The following is a 17,554-nucleotide window of genomic DNA, read 5'->3' as shown; positions in this document are numbered from 1 at the left end:
GTTGAGGGTAAGCGCCATCTTGTTTACATCGCGCGCTCACCAACATTCGATGTACGAGCCGAGCAGCGATGCTCATGCCATATTTGTACAGTGCGGTCTTGGTGAACTTTCGTTATTACCTCATAATATTTTTCACCTTCAAACAGTCGTAATACATTTACTTCTGTTTCTTTTATCAGAAGTTATTTTCAAAGTACAGTATGGAGTTTCAGTATGGAGCCATTCAATGACGCACTGTTTATCATCAAATATGAAAGTAAAGGGGTTATTGCATGCCCGTTACGTGCCCGTTTTTAAGGAAGCTCGATTGTATTGTTTGCGAAGGCAGATGTATAATAATTTATTTTATGTTATTATATTTTATTTTATCTGTGTATCTACCTGTTGATTGCTGGTTGTCTGCAATACATCAGAAAGAATGTCGTTATCCTCTATTTAATAAATCAACTGACTGTGTATACCAATGATTCTCTCAAATATATAATAATAAACTAGTCAAAATCTAGTAGTTACCTGCCTAAGATGATCAGTTGGTAAAAATACTGATTGACAGCTATCTAAAATTAAGTCTTTCTAATTTGAAATGGAAGTCAGGGAGCGATCAATTTTTGTACTTACTTAACGAGTAAACACACACTTTGTAATACCATTCCAAAGTCAATAAAATATCTGTTAATGCTTTAAAACTGGGGAAAGTTTTTAAATTATTACAAAATGCGTTAACTGTTATTACAAAGTGCGAATTATTACAAAATGCTGATACCCTTGTTACATTTTGCGTAGACAATTTTTTATTACAAAATGCTGATACCCTTGTTACAAAACGCGTAGACTGGTTTATTACAAAATACTGCAGACGTTATTACAAAATGCGTCAGTTATTACAAAATGCTGATACCCCTTATTACATTTTGCGTAAGTTATTACAAAACACGTCAGTATTACAAAATGCCGCAGCACAAGGTTTTACTCCTGTTATCGGCGCCGTGGTTGTAGCGGCTATAGAAAGACCAGAAGGAGGTTCTTTGATGTACACACTTCGCGATAACGGAGCAGGTGCAGATGTAACCAAAGAAGATGGGATTTATTCCATGTACTTCACGGACTTTAACGGAACTGGCAGATACAGCGCCAAGGTGGGTATGAAACAGGATGTTTCCCCCAGAGAGCTCAACACAGTAGTCATGAAGCACTATAGGTACCGATACAAGAAGCTTGTCAAGTCGTACTCTGTTGTCGACAGTTCCGTCTTGTCGGTAGTAATTCATTTTCTAAAAATTTCAACATTTCTTGATCACGTCACGGACGCCAGGCCGGCGCGTGCAGATTTTTTCGCGATGCTGATGCAATAATAATATAATTCTGCTCTACAACAAAAAGTAGATAGCTTTATTGCTCTCTCATTTAGAGATATTCTGTGTCATGGCGTTGCCATGTTTGTCTGTTTATCGTTTGTTGCATTATGACAGTACCTCGATCGGATTATATTTCGTTGTCAGCGCCGTGTTTTATGCACGCTAAATACCATATTATAGTTAGGGATATAATGTTGTCATGTGTGCGAATGTGGATATGTACCAAAGCATTTGTTTACTTGTGTTTCGTGCATTATGTAGGTCGAAGTGGTAAACGACGGGAAATCAACCGTGGTGAGTCCAAGCAAGGTAACTGGATTCGGATCACCGATTGACCCAAACGTTGACAGCGGTGACGAAGACGATACAGTACCTGAAGATGTCTCAACAGGGTCTTTCCAAAGAATAGCCACTGGAGGAAGCCTTACCTGTAATAGCACTGAATGCACATGTAAAGCTCTCTTTGAAACATTTTAAAGTAATATTTATAGTATTAGATGAAATGTACAGTAGCAAAGTACATACAATAAAATATCGTAAAGCTTATTGGCTGATAAATGTGCCACATGTGTCATAAGATAGAAGATGTGACCATCAGCAGATATCGAACTTTTTGTGTGAATAAAAGAAATGTAAATTGCATGGTGAATGGCTCAATGGTGTTCTTCGTCGACCTCGCGACGAATCAGAGATAGGTAAAAACATTTTGCATGGGACGAGGACCTGCTTAGTGGATACCAAAAGAGGTGATTCTTGATGAGTTATATAGCTTACAGTGGTTCGGAATATTCATCGCGATGATGAATTAGATTGGTAGTACAAGTATGACTTTTATGATGTTACAGATGCCGCGTATAGAGACTTCTACCCGCCAGCAAGAATTGACGATTTGAGTGTTCTCAGGAAGAATTCCGACAAAGGTCAGGTGACTTTTCAGTTCACAGCACCAGGTGATGATCTGGATCAAGGAAATGGTAAGTTGAATAGATACACTCTGACGTAGAGACGAGTCCTTACCAATAAGATACGGCAACTTTACGGCACTTGTGTGGATGAACGAATCGCATTACTGTTCAGGTACCGGGCGTAGTGACCGTGCCGAATATACCCTTACATCTTTGTTCTGAGCGTATCGATTGCAATCTTGAGTACTCCTTCAGCAAAGAGGATACACAGAGAATAGCCTAGGAATTCGGCATTTATTCTTTGTAGTGGGCGCGGCCATTTTAACGAAGTCACAATCTCAATATGAACACCTTTATCAACATATCTACCGATATTACTTTATAAACACCTATGTCAGTCATTTAATGCAAGGTGTTCTTCTCTGCACTATTAATTGAAGCTACCAGCTACGAATTCAGGGTACACCAGGACTTTAAAACGATGCTGCGTGAGTTTAATAAGACCGACCTGGTGAATCACGAGATGGTCATTGAAGGTGATCTTTTGGCGCCAAAACCGGCTGGTCAGACTGAAGAATTTACCATCGAGATAAAGGCCAAAATAGGTGAGAAGTGATTGACTTCGTCTGTATGCGGTCAAAGTGTAATCTATAGTAAAAATGGGAGAAGGAAAATATTCGCATACATTGTATAAAGTGATAAGCAGGGCTTCAATTCTCCGTTAGAGAATATTTTTATACCAGTCAGTTTACAGAAATCTAAGGTTATGATATCTCCATGGACGTATTGAATTTTTTTAGCATTTTCACGTTTTTCTTTGTTTTTCGCGCAAATCCTATTTTTGTCCTTACATTTTGTCCCAATTCCGTGTTGTTTTCAGCACTATCACTCTAATTATCGGTATACAGCTGTCTGCCAAGTTGTCTATATGCCCGAGTGTCTCTCTGACCATTTTAATCCCTTTTCCGCGCCATTGACAGCCGTCTTTGACAAATTCACGTGTCTGCTTTCTCACCAGATTCGACTGTATATGTGTTTCTTTGGTTGCCAACGACGACTATGGTAACACTTCACCGCAATCGAACATCGTGACGGTGTCTCTCGATCCCAAATCCGGCATACGTATACCTGTCGTCGCAATTGTGATCGTTGTCCTTGTCGCCTTCGTCATAATTGCAGTGTCTGCTCTGATCGCTTGTGTTAAATGCAAAACTAAATCAAAGGTAGCAGCGGGAAATGTCGTACCCTAATGGGACTGGTTCACTTTGATATAGAGCCGTAAATCCTTTCTAGTTTTATGATTACGATTCTAGACATCATTACTCTATGTGAGTTACAGAAAGACATTTTTTTAGATAATTGTTAAGTTTGTAGACCGTGAGCTATTGCTCCAAGGCCTTAGTACATTTTAAGACGTATGGTCGTTATTACATAAGATCATCTTCAAGTAGCTGTAACTAAATTGACGATTGGAAGTACACAATTATTCGATGACGTGTGTGCTTAATTGTTTGTTTGTCAATACTCTAGGCCCAAGTATATTTTTCTGACAATTGTCGGTCGGAGGAATCGACTTCATACAAATGCATTCGACTGTAAATGTAATTCATCTTGTAATTTTTTTGTGACAAAAGGACAGTACTCCTTACGATAAAATCATTTACACTACTAATGTTTACTGGTTATGAATACAATTATTTTTACATTTTGTTTACATTTAAGTATGGAGAATTTATCATAACATTTACTTGTTATTTGTTGTAGTTTTATCTCGAAATGGGCCTAGTCGCTCTTTTTCGACGCCATTTTGATTGACTGATATGAAATGAAGTTGTGTTGTTTGACTACCTTGAAACATGCTAAACTACTGGGCACTGAGTTAAACCATGCACGATTTAAGACTGTTATAAATTTGAGTTTGAACATCATGAAAGTTTTCGTAATGAAATCTTATTCGACGGTGTCTTTTCATACAGATGAGGATAACAACTTTCACTCACATCGTGGCAATGTTTGTCACAAGAATGGCTCATTTTGTCTAGAGGTCACGAACGATTTCGTTGTATTCAGTTATAATAGGGTAATTTTTGACATTTTTGAAGTAATGCATCGACATTATTTTTTACACTGAGTGACAGTCATAAAAGGTAAAAAGAGCGACACTGTCCCTTTAAGCTTTGCAATTACATTCAGAGTTACCGCACATCTTTATTTTGCTCTATATTTTTATATAAATGACAAAAATGACGATTGGAAGTATAGAAATAATGCATAACACAATAATGCGATTGATTATTGTTATTTAATGATACCAGCAATTGTCTGAAGGAATTGGCACTACACGCAATTTTATTTCGCCTAAATTGCAAAACTTGTACTATATTACTTATAGTGTTGACTGCTTGATTTTTCAAATCGACACCGTTTTACTCTACTACAGAAAACTTTAATGTTGCATTTTAATGGTATTTTGAAACGAGAAGTTAGGTGACATTTGCCCGGTATTAATACTATGACGGCCTTTGATGACTTCATCGTTTTGGACGTGTCATAAATTACCATATTTTTATATTCCATATATATTCCACATTTATATTCCTATACCATATATTCTGCCCTATATTCTGACAAAATGACGATTGGATGTATACTTATATTCCATGATATAATAGTGCAATTTATTCATTGTTAGTGTCAATGGTGTTAAGGTATTGGTTGCACATGCAATTTTATTTCACTGTGTGCTATAATTGTGTTATATAAAATTGTAAAAATTGTACATTACAGAATTCTTGATTTTTCAAGTCAAGAACACCGTGATACTTATTAAAGCAAACGTCGACTTAAATGTTACATTTTAATGGTATTTGAAATGAGAAGTTAGATGATATTAAGTTTTGAAACTGGGGTCCGATATTAATAAAGTGACGGATGTACGTGACGCCACCGTTCTGGACGTGTTATAAACCTATTTTTTATTATATTTCGGACATACACATAAAAAGTACGCAACTTTAAGCGGCCACGTCTATGGTGCAATGGAACATAAACCTAGCGTATTGGTACTTCATGGCGTATTAGTACTTCATAACTCAGTACTTCTGACGATGTTCATTGTGAAGAATTATTTACCAAGAAGCTTACAATATACGGACTTTTTACATTTGTACATGCATATCAGTAGGAGATTTCTGCTAACATTCCTGTCTACATGTATTTGTTGATGTACTTTTCTTCTTTATGATTTCTCCAAATGTATACCTGGCTTTATTTGATAACAATGTCGATGAGCAATCAAATAATACTGTCAGTGTCCTATGTCCTTGTCCGCTGAATGTAGATACATGAGGAAATGAAGGTACGCTCATACTGAAAATTAGTCCGTGACACATGCTTACAACCAATCATAGCCTTTCCCCAAGTCAGTGGGCTTATCAATATGATAGCACCATAAATTGAAGGAGTAGACTTAAACAGACTGACATTACGGTCCTTACACTACCGGTGATCTGATTCCACTCGTCTCAGAGTCGAACAGTCAATTCTTATCAAGCAAGGCACAGCTTGCATCAATGTTCATTTCAATGTCATTGATTTATCAGTACCATGATTGGTTGTATCTTTGTTTTTGTTACTATTACGTTTTCATGTCTTCATGTAGTGTTCTTTTCTGTCTCAGTACTGACGAAGGGTTGTAGCCGAACGTGTGTTTTTTTGAATTCCTCCTCGTGACAAGTATTTAATTCCCTGCCGGTCGGTTTGTAGTCGATTTTATTCTATACTTGCTGCAGTTTATCCCTTCGTGTGAGGTGTTTTATATCGACTTCAAAAGGCTGTCTCGTTGATTGTTAGGTGATCGCGAAGCCCGCAGGCGAACCATGGTGTGGCCGAACAAGTAATAGACAAATGGCAAGCGACTAGTGGACTCTTCTAAATCAGTCCGTATGGTGGTCAAGAAACGCTTCGTTGTAAAACTATTGATTGAGCCCTTCCCTGTCTTTCTACCATTGTTCACGATATGTAAATTACCGAATATCTCTGAAACAGTTTATATCAGGCGCAAATGAGCAAACTTGCTTTCAGATAGATCTCACGAAGAAATACAACTGTTTTAATATTATAAGTACTAGGATATAAAACTGGTACGGTCTGAGGCAAACCAAGATATCCGAAGCATTTCTGCCTACATCCAAGTTGTTTTAAAGGTAGGCTGTAAATCTTGATCATATCTTTCTATTCATCTGGAATGCTGATAGAGAGCGGAGTGAAACCCCAGAGTGTCCTATGTCTTCTCGAGGCCTTACTCTTACGAAAGAGGCTATCGGTACCATGCAGCCGGTCAAGGTATCCTAGAAAGCCGAAGTTGTAGTGAAACCTGTAGATGGAGAGGAAATAAATGTTCAAGAAATTTTGCGGTGGTATCAGCTATCTCCAACCTTTAGAATGGGAACTTTATACCATTCCATTCAAGAATAATAATCAGGGGTCACCGTGCAAAATGTTGTACTGGAGAAACAATATTTACTGACACTTGAAATTCAAAATAGCCGCAATCCTCCGTTGGAGTTATTGCATGAGTTCAAGATTAGTTCCCACAAGCAGTATACTTAAAAACAAGCATCGTAAAAGTTTGAGAGTCCGAATATCTGTCCCCGAGGCGCATTCTACCTTAAGGTAGAAAGCGCCTCGGAGACAGATATTCGGACTCTCAAACTTTTACATGTGTTTTTCAGATAAACCACTCGTGGGGGTTCATTTTAAAGCTCTTGGTGTAAAAAAACTTTTCACCGGCGTAGTTTTTCGAAATTCGAAAATTTTATTTTTCTCCGTAGAGTTAACACAAGGATTGCGGCCATTTTGAACTTTAAATATCCGTAAATTTGGATTATTTGTTTAGTTAGTACCAAAATTTGCACGATGACCCCGATTTTTATTCTTGATTTGGAAAGAGAATGGTTGAAGGATTCCTTAGAGAAAGTTTGAGCAAAAGTTTAAGTCTGTCATTTTGAGCTGCATCCAACCTTAATCGTGATCGGTTTTGTCGCCTATCTGTATGTCGGATTTCCAGTGTTCATGTATCCCTGCATGGCAAAGAAAGTAGCTTACTTCAAATGATGGAAATCATGGAATTCAGGTGACAACATGAAGGGAAGTGATATCCCGAGTGATGAATGCTGGTTCCGATTAATGCTAGGAAAAAACAAATCCACGTCGTCATCAGATGTGACTTCATCAGGAAAGGCCCGACAAATATTGGTCCCGCATTGGAAATGATAAATTCGACTGGATGAGCGTATATGCACATGAGACCAAAGGGTGCCGTCCACTCATGGTGCTTCTTGTGTATTGTCTTATAAAGGTACGGATGATGGATCAGTCTGGAAAATATAATTGATAACATGAAGATTTATTGTGTGCCATGGAGGTACTTGAACTTTATCGCGACGAAAGAGAGGATCACTTTCAAGTGAAAACTTTGATTACATAAGTTTTTGATACACGTTCTTGGACAAGTAAGGAAAAATCAATCAAACAAACAAACGAACAATCATAATAAACTACACAAACCGATGTGAGTAGTAGAATAGTATTTCATCAACATTGGCTGCTACTATCAAATCGAACAGGATTCTGGGAATGGAAGGTACGTCATAGCCACAGCTCATACCACGCCATTTGCATGCTATGTAATGTCCGTACGCCATAAACGGAAGAACAACCATCATATTGATAAATGAGGTTTTCAAGACTTTTGGCAGAAGGCTTGTGTCAAGCTGAAAAATAAATCATCAACGTAAAAAACAATGGAGCGAATCAACATCATCATATAAGCTCTTGAGACAAGTCGGTCTTGTGTTAAGTGTTTTCATTCTAAGAATATGATTTCCTTAAACATCCTACTTAAGCCGATGCTCATAGAGGGTTTTGTAAAGCTTATTGTTTTTGGTTTGTTTTCGCACCGTGTTAAATACAGGTTATATGTTTCCCGCCCTCACAATATTCACCATACTGTCCAAATTACTAGTGCCCTTTGTTTGAATTTTGTGCCCCTCTATGAATTTAGAATATAATACACATGTACATCAACGGTCTGACGATATTAGCGAGACATTTAAGATAGTAAAAGTCTCGAAGAAACTGGAAACTGTAAACTGACTCAAATTCACTCACTTCAAAGTAAAGAATAAAACCAAGCGATCAACATGCACATTATAAAGAAAATAATTACCAAAAATTCAGCAAGGTCTGAAATTCAAAACAGCCGTTATCCCGATGAGGAAAGTTTCACTTTTCCCATAAAAACAATGCGTCCAAAATGGGTTTTCATGCATGCGGTATCATTCACTACACTAACTTCAAAGTGAGCCAATTGAAGCAGCATAAGTATTGGACAACTTTGAAAGTCCAAATGTTTTACCCGAAGAGCATTCTAGCTTAAGAAAAACGGGCTTTCAGAGTTAGCATTCTAATTCTGTTAGATGGATTGCTGTCCAAAATATTCGCCGATGTACAATACTAATCATAATAACTTCAATGTGTATTTTAAACTTAAGTTCCAGTTTTTCATTATCTAACAAGTCAAGCCCTGCTGAAAAATTTGCCAAGCACTCAACTTACCGGCATATTTTATCTCTTTGTACCTTGTATCGTGTCAGGAACTCTGGTTTCCCGTTAGATCAAGGCATAGCAAGGCTAGATTTGTAACCCAGTACGTAGTTACCGCTAAAAGCCACGTTCCTGACATTGTGTCGGTACAGGAGGTGAGTGAAATACCAGAAAGTTGTTATTGAATCAGATTGCATTTGTAGCATCTATGTTTTGCGCTTTTGAGTCAACACGACAACAATAACGCATGGCTTATACCCTGTGTATCAGACTCTAAAATGCGCAGGTTTATCGGTTGCGATAGTCAGGATAGTTGTGATAGTTGTGATGCGACCCGTGTACAGAAATGCATCGACTGGTTGATAGGTTTTTACTTCAGAGTTTGCTTATCTCTTATTTATAGAGAGAGAACACAGATCGTTTTATCACCAGAGCAAATAAATGCCATCCATTGCTTTTCATGTACCACCATCGTATCCATAATATACTCACCAACTGAAAACATAAGGAATTCGCTTTCACCGAAGAAACGGTAGATTTTACCCCAGGAAGTCTGCAACAGTGGAGAATTGATCACATCGATGGCAGAGAGTGACTCGTCTGCTGCCATGTTTGCTTAGATGAACCCGCGTTGTCACGCCCTTCTATGTTGTTGGTGATATCAAGAGTATGGGTTCACAGTGCAAGGATTAGTCCAATGTACACCGGAAGAGTGTGCTACGCACTTACATCTTATGCAAAAAAGATAACAACATCTTTTTTGGCAATAGCAAATCTCATTTTAGTAAATTTTACGACAAGGCACATTCAACATGTTGTATTGGCACTTAGGTAATTTTTGGTTCAGTGTTAAGTAGATAACGTTATCAACAGTCATGGATATTTATTTGGCTTCTGTTTTGTTCAATCGAAGAGATTCGATCTGACTGCTCAAAACTCAACGATAATTTTCGTGTTCGTTATAATTTTATAATTTATTTCAGAATTTATCGTACATTGGTAATTTCACATCGTTGAGTACCTATACAAGATGTTTCTCTGTCGGGAACATATTTCTGTAAGTGCGCTATTTCAACATTCGATATGGTAGCGGAATTTTGTGATGGGGTACAGATAGTTCACTATTTTAGACACTGCACTGCGCTGCCCAGCATTCATGTGATCACTGTTTTTAGTGAACAAGAAATGAATATTCATTAGTAGCGAAATGCTCTGAACTTTGTACTTTGTATCGGCAAAATGTAGGGCACTGTGAGGTCAAGATAATAAGTGTGAATCGGCAATTTTATTCCCTGGTACTGCTGACTGCATCATCATGGCTTCTAGCTCGAGAGAATCGTCTGCACGCAGGTATCTGACATGCTTACTTTGTGATTAGATGTGATTTGTAATTAATGCAGACACACGGTATTTTCTAGCTCTTTCTCTACGTGAACATTATGCTGACGCGCACACAAAGACTCTCTGTTAACTGTTTAAAGGTGAGGCCACTGTGTCCATGGGTTGCTGGGTCCATACCCGTTGTGTTGGTTTTTAACGTGTTTTGTTTTCTTTTGTGCAAGCGGCGTGAGAAGAAGTTTAAGTCAAAATCAGGACGTATACGACAGAAAAACCATCAGAATTCCACCGTCACAGCTACGGACCCACAACTGTCAATAGACAGCCCTTTTCATTCCCATGTTTTATGCTTTGTCGGCTCTTAAATTTCAAGTTTATATCGGATATTGGGAAATAATCCCTGAATTTCATTGAAATAGCAATAATTACAGATAGATGTCACTGCAGTCTCGGACTGTGAAGACAGCAACAAACGAAGCCCACTTTTCAAAGCAAGAGGAATTGGCTTTCAATAAACATGCCAGTGTTTAATTTGAGCAATATTTGTTATCACATATTTTATATTGACGTAGTAGTAAACACATAATTTAACGCAGCCAACGTGAACACAAATACGGTAAGGACCGACCATTGCCATCTGATACATGCCACTGTCCTCCTAGATTAAATTAGACAGGTTACTTATTCCACAAACAATGTTTCAAGCTAAATACTTTTAAATTACTTTTCAGCAATAAGAAAGGATTTCCCAGAGACACCGTCGTGCTTCATCAGATCGGTCGTGGTAAATATGCACCTAGTATTTCACCATTTCCTATCAAACTGGAAACTTACTTGAGATTTGCAAACATCCCATATGTGGTGAGTAAATCAAAATTTTTATAATACCGACGTCTTTCATACGAAATAATATTTTACATTACATAATAAGTAATACATATATGTGTGTGTCTGTGTGTGTCTGTGTGTGTAAGTATGTGTATCCAGTCAATAACCGTTACTACACATATATGTAGATGGAATCTTACATGTGTGGGTAAACTGTATCGTAGGTCATGGTAGCTGATAGCACAAAGTCCGATTAAAAGGGTAACTGCTCATATTACTACCATACAGTTGTATTCAAAGTGTCAAAACATGTTGGCGTGACACATTGTCCTTACAAAAGAGTGTTAAAACAATAACTCGTGAAAACCGCATTTATACTTTCAGCTGACGTTTAATATATGAAAATGTTATTGCTAGTTCTTTTGTCGTTGTCAGAGTGTCCATGGTACCAAGACATCATCAAAAGGTAAAATTCCATGGATAGAATTCAACGGAGAGGTGGTTAACGACACCAGTTTCATCATTGATTTCTCAACAAGAAGTTCAACGTCGATCTCAATAGTCATTTAAGTCCTACAGACAGAGCCATTGCAAGGGCGTTCCAGAAGATGATCGAGGAAAACCTTTTCTGGTAAAAGCATAATTCATAATTTGGTGTTGCCTTTGTCAAATTGTGACATTGATGCTGTCATCGCAGGAGTAAATATACTTAAAACCTCAGTAGCTGTATTATTTCGTATTGTACAGAAGTTTCTAGCAACGTTCTGTTTATGTTCTCCAAATCAGATATTATGTATTAAGACTGTGGTAGAGAAATTAACTGAGTAAATTTGAGCCTAAGAGAAAATATGTTTGAGGAAACCCAAAATATAGACGCTAATTTACGATTCTATTTCCATGGATATTGCTCTAATTATATACTTCAACACGCTGAAAAGAGTACGAAACACATTCTGAATACATCATTACTGACACAGAAAGTTAAGACAGCCTGTGCCTCTGGGGACAGGTATTTGGATTCAGAAAATTTACTCTACCTCGCATGAGACTCAATTTGAAGCTTATCCAGCAAACGAGGTGTTCACCGTCTTGTTTGTGAAGATAGACAAATTTAAGTTCTCTACCCTCCAAGATATTATAGCGAATAGCAGCCATTTTGACGTTGAAATATCATGCAATTTAGGTGATTTGTTTCAAATACCAACATTTACACGGTTCGCGGCCCTGACTTTTATTCTCAGTTATGAAAGAGAGTGAATAGGTTTTTCGTTAGCGAAGTTCGAGTAAGAGTTAAGAATGTACAGTTTCTTATTGCCTTAAAGGGACATAAGCTGTAACTTTTGGCAAGTTTCACTGCATGAAAACCCAATAATTCAGATAAATTCACATTAATGAGTTGACTGTATTATAGTGTAATACACATGAATTCACATGAATCCACATGAATACAGGCTTGCTGAATACAAAAAATGGATTCTTGACTGTATTCATCTGTATATGCACTCTTCAGCTAAAATACAGGCAATAATCCATGTTAATACAGTAAGTATTATAGGGTTGTTATGCAGTGTTTTTCAGTATTCTGCTTCTGTATATCAACTACCGTGTCTGACCCTAATCCGTTTGTCATGCTGAAATTTCGAGTATTCTTTTTGTCAACACAGCTTGTATGTGTGTAGTGATCATTGTTTATTGTTTACAAATGAATTCTAGTCCGGACTTGAATACAATTTTCAACAATAACAATGGAGATTATACTCATATAGGTTGTGTTGATGTGCTAAATACTTGGCATTAAATTACAGTTTAGGGATTCAATGCAGAAAGTGTAGGGAAACCACAAAACAAAAGTTCTGAAACAATTGCCAAAAGATACAGATAATATGGAGCTTTAATGACTGCCATGCAACTAAGACATTTTCAAAATTGCCGTCTGGGTCATTCATGACTTGCGATATTTGAAGAATGGGTTCAGGACTGTTTAAATATCAATAAATTATTCGCATCAGGTCTTTGGTATATTCGAGATGGTTCGACAAGCAAACGAAATTCGAGACACTAGCTCCGAACAGTTTCATCTACACATGGGTGATAGCAACATATCTGAAAAATGGTGCCAAGAAGAACATGCATGGTCATGGAATTGGCCGGCACAGCAAGGAGGAAATCTACCATATCGCTGGAAAGGGACATTCGAGCACTGTCTGTCTTCCTCGGTAGGTTTGTTGATTGTTCATCACTTCCAGCATTCATGGTTCCTTCGAATTCGCGGTCAATTTTATCCCTTCAATTAGACATATTGACCTGTTCTTAAGAAAAGGTACAACATATTCTACTTAGTTTCTGATCACTTCCTATCTACATTTGAGATCACCCAACCTTAACAGCGCCTCGTATTACTGAAATTATTATGCTCGTGTTTTGCTGACATACAATTATGAAAATTTAATCGTTTTGAGATATTCGTCGGAGATCGGGTCCTCATTTTGACCGAAACATCACTTATGTACATACGAAGGAACGAGTCTATTAAAATAACGAACAACATCTAGAGCTGTCATATCGCCATCTCTTCAAGAGAGCTTCTGTGTAGGGGCAGCCTGTTAGGCGCACACCTGTTCCACGGGTCAGCGTGAAAAATTACCTAAAGAGGTAACCTTAAGAGATTTTTACGTTGGTTCGCGAAGCGGTAATCATGCTCTGCCTCGCGGAAATGCCATATCACAAGTTGTTGCGCATCTAATTCACATTTCAATTTTTCAGGTGACAAGTGTTTTCTATTTGGAGAGGAACCTTGTGAAGAAGACTGTGCTGTCTTTGGTCTTTTGTCACAGTTTGTTTGGCAAAGTCCAGCCACTCCGCAAGAGGCTCTCGTGAAAGGCAAGGACTGTGATACTTTCAACAATGCAATCAGTTGCAAGGTGTACAATCTGTCACCCCCGTGCATACATCTGTTGTTACTTCGACAGATTCACCGTCTCAGCTTTTTGCGACAAAGAGAAGCCTACTTTCGTCAACCAACGAATTATAACTCGTTTTATTATGGAACCTTTGCCAGGAAATTGGTGGCGTTTTTATTGGCATGAAAAGATATAGAAAATTACAATCGTAGAATCTTTAAGTCACTGACTTTTCCTTGTGACCGTTTGTAATCTTCATAAAGCCGCATATTCTGTATACTAAACTAAAGAAGTACAATAGTTTCAAAAACAAAATAGTTCAATTTGTTTGCATTTTAACAGGTCAGCAACTTTTGATTTGTTTTACTCACAAACCTCCTAGCGCTTTGTCAGACATATCACATATTGCCGTCATTTTGTTTCAGTTTTCTGGTAGTTAAGCAGACGTTTGAAGTCTCATTATTGGAGATGGGTAACCTTGAGTTTTGACATTGTTGAAAATCAACTTACCCATTTCAGGCCATAACGTCTGTGAAACTTACAAAAACTGCAGTATATGTATAATTGTGTACATAAGTACATGTAAGTCTTCAAAGCCACTTGTATATTCGACCTGAAGAATTGACCGAAGACCTGCTGGATCTTTGCATTGACTCATTTGCTGCCGTTAGGTGGCGTCACTATATCTGAATGAATCTGAATCTGAGTGACAAAATTTCAGTCGAATGTACAAATTACTAGCCTGATGCGACAACTGTACACCCGTGCGTGTATAAGGGGCGACGTCAAAAGATCGATGTTTAAAAAAAACTTAATTGCTTAAGTTGGGGGTGGGGGGTTTTTGGCCAAATTAATTTCTGTGCAGTCAAAAACGATTTAACGTCTTTTTGGCAAATTTTACGATTTCAAGGCTGTTTGTGTACGCTAAAACCGATCCAGTCACCTGTATTTTTGTTACTTTATAATGGTTTTCAATTTTTATTTAATTCAATGGTACATTGGTACGTCGTTTGAAAGAATTAGTACAGGGTATGAGTCCGCAATGTTTTTCAATTTTAGGTCAGTAAAGTTAGAAGGGGGTGGGGGGGTGGGGGGTGGGGGGGGGTCTGAGGCCAAACTTAAGCAATTAAGTTAGATTTATTATATTGAACTTTTGATGTTGCCCCTAAGTTGAACAAACAACTCGGCCGGATTATAAGATCCACACGTTATTCTGGTTCTTTTTCAGGTGATTGCAAAAATCTTCAAGAATACTGCTACAGGATGAAAGAAAGGTTTTGGCCCGATTGGGAGCAGTGCATCATGGGAGATAGAGAACTCAGATCCTTCATCGAATGTCCAGATACAGACCCTTCTGTGATGAAAAAGGAAAACAAAGAATAACGTTGATTGCTACAAATACCGAGATTCTACCATTTATCTATTGATATTCTTAGAACGTCTTTCCTTTATGGAAAGACCGAAAGATGTAATAGAGGGGTGGTGAAAAATTCGAAAAATTCGGCAAAAAGTGCTGCCATGCTGATACTAATACAAATATTCACATGCAGCAGGGCGAAAAACATTTTTTTAATTTTTTTAATCGGGTAAAACTAATATGCATCCATTCGACATATAATATTTGTCATACTTGGGATCGCTAAAACTGCACGGTGGCATCGTGGTCACCCTTCCAGTGGTCAATCCTGCATCCTTTACATGTCAAACTATACAGTCTCGTCAGTTTTACCATGTAAATCATGGCACGTGCATGTGGTGTCAGAATTGTTTTCCTTTTCAACGCATAAAGTAACATTTACAACTAAACACATCCTTACGAGTATCGTTTACTGCAGATTAACTACTGTACCGTGACTTTTATTGTGGACTAAGTGGACTTGAACGTATTCAGTACGTCAATCTAGGGAACAGATGTTTTAATAAGCATGTGTCATTCTGTTATCGTGAAAATCGTTGTAGAGCTCTAACGTCGCTCTCACTGTATGACCTGATGGAAATTTTATTTTCTGTAATTTCGGAATCAATTTACACTGTCAGACCGCGACTCCCTGTTTAAACATAAAAGCGAACGATACACAACAAATATTGGGTGAAGCGAATTGCGGATTACGAATTAAAGGAATAAATGCTGATGAGATTTCTTGGTTATTCTTCTGGGTGACCCTGAATTTGGTCAACACGTTTCAGTCAATGTTTGCTAAACTTCTGTACCAGACGATAAAGTTTTAATTGATCACACGTTTGTACATCCACGAAGACAATCTACGATGTTTAATGAAAAAACATGTCATTACTCACAATAAAATATGATATGGACACGGTAAAGGATATTACTCCATGAAGATAAAATGAATAAACTGCTCATTTACAAATTTTGATATTGCATACTCATTTAATGATATTATTAATAATTTTGATCAACTCCTGCAGATGTAAAATCATGCGTGACCGTAAAGTCACTTTGGAAGATGACTAGTAGAATATTTCATGCTCTCGCCTATTGAAATAAAAATTTCTTGCGATTTAAGGATAGTTGTACCTGGAATGCCACCAGGTCGATTTTTCCTAAGCTGGTAGCCACAAGTTAATTTCCAGTACGGTGTGTCTTGTCCAACTCTACAATGCGTTTACTTTCCAGTCGTAAAAAGACCGATAAAGAAACAATAGTTGAATAACAAATAGTTGAATAATGTTGAATAAATAGACATAGACGAATCCATAGTTTGAGGGCCAAAACTTACACTAAGTTTTATTATTTAAGTACAAATATAGAAGAAAGTTGCCTAAACACAATCGACTAAGAAAAGGAAAAGGAAATACAATAAGACGGTTCATTTCTATCACTGGTACTATTACTTCAAGTCGCGTTATTAATCTGTTCCGCGACTCGTGTTATGTCATGAGATTCCTAAGCCATCCTTGTCTACACGCGGGCATATAGGCAAAAATGAAAAAAATCATTTTAGGAAATACCTTGAGGGATAAATTGGACTTCTCACCAATTTGTCATGTCACACCTTCTTCTCTTCTTTACACTCTACCGAAGTCCGGCCTTCGGCCTCACCTGCTCACACTTCGATCCAATGCATGGTTCAAGTGTAAGTAACATGACATTTATCTCGAAAAAAATCTGAAAATGTATGAACGCCATTAAATTTTCATATGAAACACATAGGCCTTGTAACTGAATAGTATCTTCAACTTAGATAATTTTCATTATTTCTATGCAGTCTATCAAATATATTTTCTTGCTTTTTCACTACATATGCTGAAACATACTATATTCATTGTCGACAATGTAAACATATTGTTGATAACGTATGACAAGCTTAACAATGTTGATTATGGGATGCTGAAGTTTTATCAGCACAGCCCAGCTGGATAAATCTTTATACCACCAGTTTAAGATTTCACCTGTCTACAGTTCGCACTTTAAAAGGCACAATGGAAAATCACACTTTATTGATCAATGTTATGACCACCGTATCATGAAAGGTCACGTCGAGGTCAATTCGGGTCATGTCTAGACCTTCCAGCGATTAAAAATAAATTACATTGTAAATGTGAGTTCATGAAATTTCCCATATGGACGATAACTAGTTATAGCATTTTCAGGTATAAA

General features: G+C 37.5%; 1 protein-coding gene and 1 pseudogene across 1 annotated transcript; both read left to right on the top strand.

The window, feature by feature from the left end:
* Positions 1-1,028: 1,028 nt before the first annotated feature.
* On the top strand, positions 1,029-2,876 carry LOC139119577 (calcium-activated chloride channel regulator 2-like). The gene is made up of 4 exons (XM_070683421.1): positions 1,029-1,136; positions 1,617-1,806; positions 2,201-2,329; positions 2,701-2,876. Exons 1-4 carry the CDS (start codon positions 1,029-1,031, stop codon positions 2,874-2,876), a joined length of 603 nt encoding a protein of 200 aa, XP_070539522.1.
* A 7,233-nt stretch (positions 2,877-10,109) lies between these two features.
* Positions 10,110-15,315, top strand: LOC139119575 (failed axon connections homolog; annotated as a pseudogene).
* Positions 15,316-17,554: the final 2,239 nt, after the last annotated feature.

This window comes from Ptychodera flava, chromosome 20, assembly GCF_041260155.1.
Source record: "Ptychodera flava strain L36383 chromosome 20, AS_Pfla_20210202, whole genome shotgun sequence".
Classification (NCBI taxonomy): domain Eukaryota; kingdom Metazoa; phylum Hemichordata; class Enteropneusta; family Ptychoderidae; genus Ptychodera; species Ptychodera flava.
The sequence above is the reverse complement of the archived record's forward strand: the minus strand, read 5'-3'. Positions and strand labels throughout refer to the sequence as shown.